Source organism: Microcaecilia unicolor, chromosome 1 (assembly GCF_901765095.1).
Source record: "Microcaecilia unicolor chromosome 1, aMicUni1.1, whole genome shotgun sequence".
Taxonomy (NCBI): Eukaryota; Metazoa; Chordata; class Amphibia; order Gymnophiona; family Siphonopidae; genus Microcaecilia; species Microcaecilia unicolor.
In genome coordinates, this window is record NC_044031.1 from 516,534,010 (window position 1) to 516,548,295 (window position 14,286).

A 14,286-nucleotide genomic window follows, 5' to 3' on the forward strand; every position below is an offset into this window, starting at 1 on the left:
GGTCATGTCACGGCTCATAATGTCAGAGCCATGGTTGCGTCGGTAGGCCACTTGAGGTCAGCCTCCATTGAAGAAATTTGCAAGGCTGCGATGTGGTCTTCAGTCCACACATACACATCACACTACTGCCTTGAGCAGGATATCTGATGTGACAGTTGGTTTGGACAGTCAGTGTTGCAGAATTTGTTTGGGGTTTAGAATCCAACTTTATCCTCCTAGGCCCATTTTATACTGTTCCAGGCTGCACTCTCATTCAGATTGTATTTAGTTTCATGTTAATCTGCGTTATGTCCTCGCCGTTGCGAGGCCCAATTGACCAATGGTGGTTGTTTTGGGTGAGCCTGGATGCTAGGGGTTCCCCACGTGAGAAGATTGAAGCCTGCTTGTCCTCTGAGAAAGCGAAGATACTTACCTGTAGCAGGTATTCTCTGAGGACAGCATATTCTCACAATCCCTCCCTCCTCCCCTTGGATTTGTCTCCTTGGTTATTTTTACTTTATTTTTTGCTTTAGTATTAAACTGAGGAGACCGCGTTTGTGCGATGGGCGGGAAGGCACTTGCACATGCGCGGTGGAGTGCAGTTCGCGCATCACAAAGCTCCATTTTTTAGCTTTGGCAAAATGCCGGACCGGGCGATGCGGATCGGTGTCACCCACTGGTGAGAATAGGAAGCCTGCTGCCCTCAGAGAGTGCCTGCTACAGGTAAGTATCTTCGCTTTCCAGACTTCCTTGATGGTATTTTTAAACTATGCCCATGCCTGATTTAAACTCTTAACCTTTGCAGCTGTTCCTTTTAGCTCTTTTTTTTTTTTATCATTTTCCTTGTATCATAGTTGCCCTTTCAAAAGTTTTAAATGCTGTTGCAGTAGAGTTCCTTAGTCTCTTCACTCTGGTTGTCTCAAATTTGATCAAGTTATGATCACTATTGCCAAGCTGCCCCAAAATCATTACCTCTCACACCAAGAGGCAGATGCACTAAAGCTAAATGAGCCTTTAATGACCCTCCAACGAGGAAAATTTGATCCGTTGCATGCATCAAAGGGCTTTTACCGAGGAAGCCAGCAGCTAATGAAAACGGAATGGAGATGAGCAATTAGTGTGAAAACCCCATTGAAACGACATGCACTAACCTTTTCCGATTGCCTTTACGCAGGAAAAAGGCAGGAAATCTAACGAGAGGTCTGGACCTCTCGTTAGGACAGCTCTGTGCCAGGAAAAATCATTAAGTGAAAAAATAAACAAACTTTGAGCCAATCCCAGCGCATTAGCAGAGCTAAAAGCGCTGTGATTGGTCCAAAGGACGTCAGAAAACACATCAAATAAAAAAAATAAAAAAAGGATCGGGAGGGGGCAAGGGCGCTCATCAGGAGCGTCCTGTATGGGCGGCCTTGCCCCCCCCCCCCCCCCCCCGCTGCTCCCCCCTTTCCGCCGCTCCCCCCCCCCCCCCCCCGAAAAAGCAAAATGCTAGCTGCCCCGGTCCCCCTCCCTTCCTGTTCCTGTGTTCTGCAGAGCTAACTCCGCCTCCCGTCATTCTTTCGCCCCGTGCCCCGCCCCCGCTGCCCCCCCTGAGGTCGACTACGCCGCTCCCCCCCTCCACCGAGACCCCCCTCCCTATTAACGACCCGAGCAGCGCCTCTCACCTCTTTCAGAAGCGCTGCACGGGCAGGAAGATCTATTGTGTTGGTTGTAGAGTCTCCATGACGTCTCTTCTTCCCTGGCCTAGGCCCCGCCTCCTTCTGACGTAACCTACGTCAGAAGGAGGCGGGGCCTGGGCCAGGGAAGAAGAGACGTCATGGAGACTCTACAACCAACACAATAGATCTTCCTGCCCGTGCAGCGCTTCTGAAAGAGGTGAGAGGCACTGCTCGGGTCGTTAATAGGGAGGGGGGTCTCGGTGGAGGGGGGGAGCGGCGTAGTCGACCTCAGGGGGGGCAGCGGGGGCGGGGCACGGGGCGAAAGAATGACGGGAGGCGGAGTTAGCTCTGCAGAACACAGGAACAGGAAGGGAGGGGGACCGGGGCAGCCAGCTAGCATTTTGCTGTTTCGGGGGGGGGGGGGGGGAGCGGCGGAAAGTGGGGAGCAGCGGGGGGGGGGGCAAGGCCGTCCATACAGGACGCTCCTGATGAGCGCCCTTGCCCCCTCCCGATCCTTTGTTTTTGGATTTTGCTGACCGGGTAGCCACGTGTATGTGTTGTGGCTTTTTTTTGTTTGTTTTTACGTTTGCAGCATGCGCAGAGCAGCCAGCAAAACGCTTGGCTGCTCTGCGCATGATTTAGGGGCCGATTACCGATGTGTATTGTGATTCTTTGATACATTGTACGTTTGAATACCGATCTGAGCATGTGTGACTTTTTTTTTTGGTGCATTCTTCGTTTTTTAAAAATCGTTAGGGACTTTAACGATTTTGATTTTTTTACGTTTGGTTGCTGCATCTGCCTCCAAGTCCCACATACAACTAAGAATTAGATATAAAATAGCTCCCCCTTCTTGTCAGTTCCTGAACCAGCTGCTCAATGAAGCAGTCATTTATTTCATCTAGGAGCTTTACCTTCATAGCGTTTCCAGACATGACATTATCTAGTCTATTCGTCGTGCCTCAGCAAATCTTTGATTAAAGTTTATATCAGCATCATAGCTGCATACCATAGTCAGACTGATGGCAGTTGTATATAGTTAGATTTCTTTGGTCAAATTTGTGAAAGACCTACGTGACAGAACTACAGATACCATCCTGTCTGAGTTCATGAAACTTCCTTTTGAATCTATGGAGGCAGTGGAAGTAAAGTACTTGACTCAGAATTTCTACTTATAGCAGTCTTGTCAGTGAAAAGAATTAAGTGCTACAAGTACTAGTCTACTCCTACTACTACCTATGGCAATTAGTAGGGTGTGTGGTTGGTGAGCACAGTATTTTTATGGTTTCTAGCAACTCTTTCCTGTCCCACTTTTTTTTCTGGTCTTCTGGAAAGACATTACCAGCACTTTTAGCAGCTATCTTTTTTTTTATTTTGTTAAAGCCCTATAAGAGTCCCTTGCTTCTTTCCTTTAGAGGTGTTAGAGAAATGTATTTAATCACCTTTGCCAGCTGAAATTTTCCAATTATTAATTTGCATGCTGAAATAACAGAGGAACACCAAAGGCAGAGTCTCCATGCTGTGTCCAAACACACAGTGCCGGATTCTATATAGGTTGCCCAAAGTTGGGCATGCAAATTGGCAATACATTATAGATCCTCATTTAAATTAATTAGCTAATCTGTGCTAAGACAATAATTGGTGTTAATTGGCAGTCATTAGGATTTATGCACAGATCTACCTTACGCTCTATTCTATAACATGATAAAACAGATAAAAATGCCTAAATTTACTCTAAAGGGGGTGTGGCCATGGGAGGGGCATGGATGGGTCGGGCATTCCCAGAATTTATGCACAATGTTATAGAATGTCAGTTACGTGCCTGCCATTAGTTGAGCGCATCCATTTGCACCAGCCTTTTTCATGCATAAATGCTGGTGTACACTATTCTGTAAAGGTTGTTCCATGCAGAGCACCCTTTGCAGAATACCAGCTTAGCACGGATCATCATGGCACCTAACTTTGGGCGCCATTTATTGAATTTCCCCCAACAGTGTCCAAAGTTAGATTTAAACACACATTACATGCTTGCTTTTTCCTGTCAGGTTGTGACAAAAGGAAGATCACAGTTCTTCCCTTGACATACATGGTTTTCTTCCTTCTAGTACAATTACTATTGATCTTGAGTTTGGTTCTTTGCTGACTTAAACTAAAAGCATTTTTATCTGCTTTTTCAGGCATCTCTAGCTCACAGATTAACCCTTGCTTTGCCTATTAAAACTGAAGGCCAGATTTATATTCACAGGGGCATGCCACAAAGTTTCTGTTTTGATGCAAGAAGGCAAATTTAAATTGGTCAGCTTTATTTTTCTATAAGTAATGTAGCTGAAAAAAAAATACCTAAAGTATTATGGAAATGTCAACTTAAGTCTCTTGCAGTTTAACACAGCAGCACAACAATCAATCATAACTATTACATTTTAACATTGTACTTGTTCAGTCATCACAGGTCTCAAAAGCAACTTTTTGCCTCAACAAAGAACATGCCTTGGAATCCAGAGCAATGCAGTCCTATCAAGAAATCAACAGACAGAAGTAAGTTATTTTATGTGTTGCCTTAGGAAACATTTTAACAACTAAAGATCTATATGAAACTAATTTTGAACTGTTTGTTTGATGAATATATTGCCTTGTAAAGATCTTACACAGAAAAATGAAGGCAGATCCCATGGCCTGTCCAGTCTGCCCATCCATGCCATCTACTATTCCTTTCTTTCCCTTAGAGATCCTATGTACTAGTCCTAAGCTTTCTTGAATTCAGATACAGTGTTTATCTCCACTGCCTCCATCAGGAGGCTATTCCATGAATTCAACACCTTTTCTGTGTAGAAGTATTTCTTCAGGCTTCTCCTAAGTCTGTCCCCTTTCACCTTTATTTTTTGCCCCCTCATTCCAGAGCTTCCTTTCAATTGAAAGAGACTCGCCTTTTGTGCATTTACTACCATAGCTCCCCTCTCCTGCCTTTCTTCGAAAGTATACATATTAAGATCTGTCTGTCCCAAGTGCCCCTTGTGCATTTTTCACATTCTGCTGTCTAAATACAATTCAAAACATTGTTTTCCCTAATTTACATAATTTTTCTGCACTGCATAAGTTTTTACACTCCTTGAACTGTACTTGATGGAAGCCCCTTTTGTAGCAATAACAGCCATGAGTCATTTAGGATAAAAGCATGAAGACTTATGGAATTAAGTGTTTTTGATATCTCTCTAATTGTTCTTTCATATTGACAGTATGCTGTATAGCTCAGTGAAACAAATTCTTAATTTCTGATGTATTTTGAATTGGTATACAACAGAATGTGGAAAAAAAAAAAACAATGTGAAGACTAACAAGGCAACTGTTTCTCCTCAGTTTTGTATGTATGTGTTTTCGTTTTGTTTTAAGCTACTTTGCATATAGGACGAGATCTCCTTGCTAGGTTATTCAGCTATTTTGGCAACATTTTTGCATGCCTCTTGCTCTTTGACATTTAAATCAGAAATGTGTATTTTTTTTCTTATGACAAGTAGACATATAGAGCATGATGGCCTAGAGTAAGACTCCACAATTTTCTAGTAAATTCTATACAGCATGGGGCAGTTCTGTAGCTGAATACTTCATTTTAGGCACCTAGATGCTATGCTGTGAGAGACTATTCTATAATCTCTTTACTTCATTAATTTTAATTGTTTGCTGATTTGATGTATGTTTTTGCAGACTGATGTAAGCCACATTGAGCCTGCCCATGGGTGGGAAAATGTGGGATATAAATGCTATAAGTAAAATAAATAATTAAATAATGGCATCAGGGCACCTAGCTTCTGTTAAAGAATACTGGTGTAACCCAGCACAGACCCTGCAAACTGCAGTTGTATAAATACAGTAAGGTTACATGTAACAGTATTCCTTAGCATCCCCTGGATCAATCCACAGTTGAATGGGTTATGTCCGCCTACCAGCAGGTGGAGATAGAACACTAGAGCTCTGTCATATAGGACCCAGTTCAGCAGCCTCCCTTTCATTTTTATCTCTGTCTAGCAGGTGTGACTCTGTGTTGATGCTGGCTACTATCCTTCCTTGGGTCAGTGGAGTTCAGGGTTGAGGGTGCCTGGTGACGAAAAACCAAGCCATCCGCTTGGGGCTACCCCACGGCCACTTAGAGGGTCTATCCCCAGCACAGCTTAGGTCCTCCTGCACCTGCCACTTGTGCTCTACACTAGCACTCTCCTCCTACTGACTGGGTCACAACCACCTATGGGTGAGTCTCCTGCTCTCAAATTATCCCCAGTGATTTCTTGGTTACTGGGGCCACACTCCTAGCAGTCCCACAGTTCCTAGAAAGCACCCACAGACCCAACACACAAACCACCATGATTCTTAATCAGTCCAGACAAGCAAAGGCAATAAACTAAAAATGTTTATTGTCATGAAAAAATATTGAACAGTGAACCATAAAAACAGATGGAACAAAAACAGCACATAACAGATAACTGAATATGGATCAATTATAAAAGTAACTAAACATTTGTTTACTATCTAGATAGTACGTGGGAAGTACAGGAAATATAGCTGCTCACAGATTACAGAATATAACTGCTTACAGATTACAGCATATAACTGTTTACAGATTACAGAATATAACTGCTTACAGGGTCTCAGTAAAGAGGTCTTTTTCTCTCTACTTCCAAGCTGAGACTGGAGAAAAATCTAGTATTTCCTAGATGAATTTGAGTTCTTGGGCAAATCAGAGCCCAGAACAATAAGTTTTAAAAATAGCTGGCCACATCACTGCAGCTACCTCTTATCTGTCTTAACTAAAGAGGGAACAGTCAGTTCTCTGTAACAGCTTTTTCTCCGAGGACAAGCAGGCTGCTTGTTCTCACTGATGGGTTGACGTCCTCGGCAGCCCCCTCCATCGGAAAGTTTACTAGCAAAGGCCTTTGCTAGTCCTCGCGCGCCCATGCGCACTGCGCATGCGCAGCCGTCTTCCCGCCCGAAACCGGCTCGAGCCGGCCAGTCTTCTTTCGTCCGCGCTCGGTACGGTCGTGTTACGCCGTTCGTGCCCCAGAGAGTCGACCTCGCGCGTCCTTTTCGACGTGTTTTTTCTTCTTTTTCGTTACAAAAAGTTCGGGAAGCGCTCCGGAAGTGTTCCGGAAGACCCTTTCGGGTTTTCTGCCCTTCCCGTAATTTCTCAGCTTTTGCCCCGTAAGTTTTCTTTCGTTGTCGGGGTAGGCCTAGTTTGGCCTCGGTCGAGATTTTTTCTCCCCTTAAATTTTGGTGCTTCAATTTTCGCCATTTCGGCTTTTGATTTCGCCGGCGTGATTTTTCCGCCCATGACATCGAAGCCTTCCAGCGGCTTCAAGAAGTGCACCCAGTGCGCCCGGGTAATCTCGCTCACTGATAGGCACTCTGCGTGTCTTCAGTGTCTAGGGGCCCAGCACCGCCCTCAGAACTGCAGTCTGTGTTCCCTGTTACAAAGGCGGACTCAGGTAGCGAGATTAGCCCAGTGGAACGTTTTGTTCTCGGGCTCTTCGTCGACATCGGCACCGGAGGCATCGAGTGCATCGACGTCGTCAGCGTCCGGACCATCTTCCTTGGCTGCCGCTCCATCGACTGCATCGAGGCATCGGACCTCTGCATCGGCGCCGAGGCATCGGGCGACTGCATCGACGTCGGTGGTACCGAGACTTCGTCTGCTGATGTCGTCGGACGGAGGTGCATCGTCAGGAGTGCAGGTGAGGGCTGTCCATTCCCCTGCTGGTGGCGGTGAGCCTTCGGGTGGGTCTCCTCCTACCCTGAGGGCTCCTGCGGTACAGCCCCCCCGGGATCGACCCTCTTCGGTCTCGGCCCCGAGGAAGCGACGGATGGATTCTACGTCCTCCTCGTCGGTGCCGGGGAGCTCCGGTGACATGCTTCGGAAGAAGTCGAAGAAGCATCGACACCGGTCCCCTCCCCGTGTCGGCACCGAGAGCTCTGGGTCGCCGAGGGATTCGGCACCCAGCAGGCATCGGCACCGAGAGGACCGCTCACCCTCTGTTCAAGAGGTGTCGATGCGCTCCACTCTGGACAGCCCGGAACAGCCTCCTCGCCCGGAACAGGTTCTGACGTCGACGCCTGCATCGACCTCTCAGCCTTTTTCTGCAGCCACTCTGAACGAGAGCCTCCGGGCCGTTCTCCCAGAGATTCTGGGAGAGCTGTTGCGCCCTACCCCTCCGGTACCGGCGGTGCTTGCGCCTCCGGTACCGTCGAGCGTGGCGCCGGCTGGCCCATCGCCCAGGTTGAGGTCCCCGACGTCGGTACCGCGTGCGGTACCGACCGCGGCCACCTCCCAGGAAGGCTCCCCGACTACGTCGGCGGAGGGAGCTTCGCCGATGCGGGCGAGGGAGTCTACCTCTCGACGCCCCCACCGTGGACGGGGTTCCACCGAGTCGAGCAGGGCGAGGTTGCAGACACAGGTTCGTGAACTTGTGTCTGACACCGAGGGTGAGGCCTCGTGGGAGGAAGAGGAAGATCCCAGATATTTCTCTGACGAGGAGTCTGAGGGTCTTCCCTCTGATCCCACTCCCTCTCCTGAGAGACAGCTTTCTCTTCCCGAGAGTCTGTCTTTTGCTTCCTTTGTCCGGGAGATGTCTACGGCCATCCCCTTCCCGGTGGTTGTGGAGGACGAGCCCAGGGCTGAAATGTTTGAGCTCCTGGACTATCCTTCTCCACCTAAGGAAGCGTCCACTGTTCCCTTGCACCATGTCCTAAAGAAGACATTGCTTGCGAACTGGACAAAACCTTTAACTAATCCCCACATCCCCAAGAAGATCGAGTCCCAGTACCGGATCCATGGGGACCCAGAGCTGATGCGCACCCAGTTGCCTCACGACTCTGGAGTTGTGGATCTGGCCCTAAAGAAGGCTAAGAGTTCTAGGGAACATGCTTCGGCGCCCCCGGGCAAGGACGCTAGAACCTTAGACTCCTTTGGGAGGAAGGCCTACCATTCCTCTATGCTCGTGTCCAAGATCCAGTCTTACCAGCTCTACACGAGCATACACATGCGGAACAATGTGCGGCAGTTGGCGGGCTTGGTTGATGCTCTTCCCCCTGAGCAAGCCAAGCCTTTTCAGGAGGTGGTCAGGCAGCTGAAGGCGTGCAGAAAATTCCTGGCCAGAGGAGTCTATGACACTTTTGATGTTGCGTCCAGGGCCGCTGCTCAAGGTGTGGTGATGCGCAGGCTCTCATGGCTGCGTGCCGCCGACCTGGAGAATAGACTCCAGCAGCGGATTGCGGACTCGCCTTGCCGTGCGGACAACATTTTTGGTGAAAAAGTCGAACAGGTGGTAGAGTCTCTCCACCAGCGGGACACCGCATTCGACAAATTCGCCCGCCGGCAGCCTTCAGCCTCTACCTCTACAGGTAGAAGATTTTTGGGGGGAAGGAAGACTGCTCCCTATGCTTCTGGTAAGCGTAGGTACAATCCTCCTTCCCGACAGCCTGCGGCCCAGGCTAAGCCCCAGCGCGCTCGCTCTCGTCAGCAGCGCGCGCCTCAGCAAGGCCCCGCGGCTCCCCAGCAAAAGCAAGGGGCGAGCTTTTGACTGGCTCCAGCAGAGCATAGCCGACATCCAAGTGTCAGTGCCGGGCGACCTGCCGGTCGGGGGGAGGTTGAAAGCTTTTCACCAAAGGTGGCCTCTCATAACCTCCGATCAGTGGGTTCTGCAATTAGTCCGGCAAGGATACACCCTCAATTTGGCATCAAAACCTCCAAATTGTCCACCGGGAGCTCAGTCTTACAGCTTCCAGCACAAGCAGGTACTTGCAGAGGAACTCTCCGCCCTTCTCAGCGCCAATGCGGTCGAGCCCGTGCCATCCGGGCAAGAAGGGCTGGGATTCTATTCCAGGTACTTCCTTGTGGAAAAGAAAACAGGGGGGATGCGTCCCATCCTAGACCTAAGGGCCCTGAACAAATATCTCGTAAAAGAAAAGTTCAGGATGCTTTCCCTGGGCACCCTTCTCCCCATGATTCAGCAAAACGATTGGCTATGCTCTCTGGACTTGAAGGATGCCTACACTCACATCCCGATACTGCCAGCTCACAGACAGTATCTGCGATTTCAGCTGGGCACACGCCACTTCCAGTACTGTGTGCTACCCTTTGGGCTCGCCTCTGCGCCCAGGGTGTTCACAAAGTGCCTAGCTGTGGTAGCAGCGGCACTTCGCAGGCTGGGGGTGCACGTGTTCCCATATCTCGACGATTGGCTGGTGAAGAACACATCCGAGGCAGGAGCCCTGCAGTCCATGCAGATGACTATTCGCCTACTGGAGCTACTGGGGTTTGTGATAAATTATCCAAAGTCCCATCTTCTTCCAATGCAGAGACTCGAATTCATAGGAGCTCTGCTGGATTCTCGGACGGCTCGCGCCTATCTCCCAGAGACGAGAGCCAACAACTTGTTGTCCCTCGTCTCGCGGGTGCGAGCGTCCCAGCAGATCACGGCTCGGCAGATGTTGAGATTGCTGGGCCACATGGCCTCCACAGTCCATGTGACTCCCATGGCCCGCCTTCACATGAGATCTGCTCAATGGACCCTAGCCTCCCAGTGGTATCAGGCCGCTGGGGGTCTAGAGGACGTGATCCACCTGTCCACGAGTTTTCTCAAATCCCTGTATTGGTGGACGATTTGCTCCAATTTGACTCTGGGACGTCCCTTCCAAATTCCTCAGCCACAAAAAGTGCTGACCACGGATGCGTCCCTCCTGGGATGGGGAGCTCATGTCGATGGGCTTCACACCCAAGGAAGCTGGTCCCTCCAGGAACGCGATCTGCAGATCAATCTTCTGGAGTTACGAGCGATCTGGAACGCTCTGAAGGCTTTCAGAGATCGGCTGTCCCACCAAATTATCCAAATTCAGACAGACAACCAGGTTGCCATGTACTATGTCAACAAGCAGGGGGGCACCGGATCTCGCCCCCTGTGTCAGGAAGCCGTCAGCATGTGGCTCTGGGCTCGCCGACACGGCATGGTGCTCCAAGCCACATATCTGGCAGGCGTAAACAACAGTCTGGCCGACAGGTTGAGCAGGATTATGCAACCTCACGAGTGGTCGCTCAATTCCCGTGTGGTACGACAGATCTTCCAGGTGTGGGGCACCCCCTTGGTAGATCTCTTCGCATCTCGAGTGAACCACAAAGTCCCTCAGTTCTGTTCCAGGCTTCAGGCCCACGGCAGACTGGCATCGGATGCCTTCCTCCTGGATTGGGGGGAGGGCCTGCTGTATGCTTATCCTCCCATCCCTCTGGTGGGGAAGACTTTGTTGAAACTCAAGCAAGACCAAGGCACCATGATTCTGATTGCTCCTTTTTGGCCGCGTCAGATCTGGTTCCCTCTTCTTCTGGAGTTATCCTCCGAAGAACCGTGGAGATTGGAGTGTTTTCCGACCCTCATCATGCAGGACGAAGGGGCTCTTCTGCATCCCAACCTCCAGTCTCTGGCTCTCACGGCCTGGATGTTGAGGGCGTAGACTTTGCCTCTTTGGGTCTGTCAGAGGGTGTCTCCCGCATCTTGCTTGCTTCCAGGAAAGACTCCACTAAGAGAAGTTACTTCTTTCATTGGAGGAGGTTTGCCGTCTGGTGTGACAGCAAGGCCCTAGATCCTCGCTCTTGTCCTACACAGACCCTGCTTGAATACCTTCTGCACTTGTCTGAGTCTGGTCTTAAGACCAACTCCGTAAGGGTTCACCTTAGTGCAATCAGTGCATACCATTACCAAGTGGAAGGTAAGCCGATCTCAGGACAGCCTTTAGTTGTTCGCTTCATGAGAGGTTTGCTTTTGTCAAAGCCCCCTGTCAAGCCTCCTACAGTGTCATGGGATCTCAATGTCGTTCTCACCCAGCTGATGAAACCTCCTTTTGAGCCACTGAATTCCTGCCATCCGAAGTACTTGACCTGGAAGGTCATTTTCTTGGTGGCAGTTACTTCGGCTCGTAGAGTCAGTGAGCTTCAGGCCCTGGTAGCCCAGGCTCCTTACACCAAATTTCATCACGACAGAGTAGTCCTCCGCACTCACCCTAAGTTTCTGCCAAAGGTCGTGTCGGAGTTCCATCTGAACCAGTCAATTGTCTTGCCAACATTCTTTCCCCGTCCTCATTCCTGCCCTGCTGAACGTCAGCTGCACACATTGGACTGCAAGAGAGCATTGGCCTTCTATCTGGAGCGGACACAGCCCCACAGACAGTCCGCCCAATTGTTTGTTTCTTTTGATCCCAATAGGAGGGGAGTGGCTGTAGGGAAACGCACCATATCCAATTGGCTAGCAGATTGCATTTCCTTCACTTACGCCCAGGCGGGGCTGGCTCTTGAGGGTCATGTCACGGCTCATAATGTTAGAGCCATGGCTGCGTCGGTAGCCCACTTGAAGTCAGCCTCCATTGAAGAAATTTGCAAAGCTGCGACGTGGTCATCTGTCCACACATTCACATCTCATTACTGCCTGCAGCAGGATACCCGACGCGACAGTCGGTTCGGGCAGTCAGTTCTTCAGAACCTGTTTGGGCTTTAGGATCCAACTCCACCCCCCGAGGGCCCTGTTTGTTCTGTTCCAGGCTACACTCTCAGTTAGTTGGTAAATTTTTTAGGTCAATCTCAGTTATGTCCTCGCCGTTGCGAGGCCCAATTGACCATGGTTGTTGTTTTGAGTGAGCCTGGGGGCTAGGGATACCCCATCAGTGAGAACAAGCAGCCTGCTTGTCCTCGGAGAAAGCGAATGCTACATACCTGTAGAAGGTATTCTCCGAGGACAGCAGGCTGATTGTTCTCACCAACCCGCCCGCCTCCCCTTTGGAGTTGAGTCTTCCCTTGGAGTGTATTGTCTTGCTACATACTGGACTGGCCGGCTCGAGCCGGTTTCGGGCGGGAAGACGGCTGCGCATGCGCAGTGCGCATGGGCGCGCGAGGACTAGCAAAGGCCTTTGCTAGTAAACTTTCCGATGGAGGGGGCTGCCGAGGACGTCAACCCATCAGTGAGAACAATCAGCCTGCTGTCCTCGGAGAATACCTTCTACAGGTATGTAGCATTCGCTAAATATAAACATGCACCACCTGCTGGCCTAACTAGAGAAATACACGTCAAGCAATAATTAATACAGTTTTACAGGTTTAAAACCCACAGTTTTGTCACATACCTAATCTTTGTCTTTCCTCCCCCAGCATTGCCCCATTTCTCTCTCTCTCTCTCTCTCTCTCAAACTCTCTCTCTCTGTCTCCCTCTCCCCGAAAAGAAAACATTCACCGTCTTCTTGTGTAATCATTGGCAGCAGCAGAAGTACAGTAACAGCAAGCTATGTGGGTCTCTCTCCCTGCATGCAACCCTGATAGTTTGAGGGGTGGGACCGATAGAACTATCAGCATCACATGCAGGGAGAGAGACCTGCTCGGCTTACTCTAACTTTACTTCTGTTGCTGTGACCATCAACTACACAAGACGACAGAAGTACAGTAGCAGTGGGAGAGAGGAAGAAGGTTAATGATTTGTTAATGCTGTGCTGACTGCGACTCTAAATACCCCAATTAGAGTTGCAACATATAGTAATATAGTAAATGACGGCAGATAAAAGACCTGAAAGATCCATCCAGTCTGCCCAACAGACTGGTATGTAATACTTTATATGTATACCCGAGTTTGATTTGTCCTTGCCATTCTTAGGGCACAAACCATAGAAGTCTGCCCAGCAGTGTTCTTGTACTAAAAGTTCTGAAGCTAATGTTGAATCCCCTTAAATTTACACTCCAGCCCATCCATATCTATTCAGTTACGATCAGGGCGTACACCGTAGAAGTTTGCCCAGCTCTGATTTTGCTTCACAGTTACTAGCGTTGCCACTCAATCTCCACTAAAATTCCGTAGATCCATTCATTCTTAGCTACACTATCTTTTTTGTGCTGCAGTGACCAGAACTGCATAAAATATTTGAGGTACAGTCGTACCATGGAACGATACAAAGGCTTAATATTCTCTTCTCCATTCCTTCCCTAATTCCTAATATTTTATTTGCTTTCTTAGCTGCTGCTGCATATTGGTGGAGAGGAAAACGGTAACGGAATTCAAACATGCGTGGGATAAGCATAAAGGAATCCTCCTCAGAAGGAAGGGATCCCCAGAAGCTTAGCCAGCGGTGGGAGGCAGGGCTGGTAGTTGGGAGGTGGGGATAGTGCTGGGCAGACTTATACGGTCTGTGCCCTGAAAAAGACAGGTACAAATCAAGGTAAGGTATACACAAAAAATGACACGTGAGTTTATCTTATTGGGCAGACTGGGTGGACCGTTAAGGTCTTTTTCTGCCGTCATCATCTACTATGAGCACAAGGTTTCAATATTGACACCTAAGTAGAGAGGTGTGGTAGCCGTGTTAGTCCACTCTTAAAGGTTATCAATAGAAATCAAACAAAATAAAACATGGAAAAGAAAATAAGATGATACCTTTTTTATTGGACATAACTTAATACATTTCTTGATTAGCTTTCAAAGGTTGCCCTTCTTCGTCAGATCGGAAATAAGCAAATGTGGTAGCAGATAGTATATATAAGAGAAACATCAAAGCATTACTTTGACAGTCTGAGAGAGTGGGAGGGTGAGGGTATGCATGGAGACATCAAAGCATTTTATTGATATTCTAACAGGATGGGTGTTGG

The 14,286-nt window shown here is 48.9% G+C and overlaps 1 protein-coding gene across 1 annotated transcript in view; it reads left to right on the forward strand.

Annotated features, from left to right (window-relative positions):
• The window catches only part of TERF1 (telomeric repeat binding factor 1), a 127,901-nt gene that overhangs the window by 88,651 nt on the left and 24,964 nt on the right, over positions 1-14,286 (forward strand). Inside the window, exon 12 of the mRNA XM_030189658.1 lies at positions 4,075-4,169. Within this exon, the coding sequence (XP_030045518.1) occupies positions 4,075-4,169 (95 nt within the window). The remainder of the gene's footprint in view (positions 1-4,074; positions 4,170-14,286) is intronic.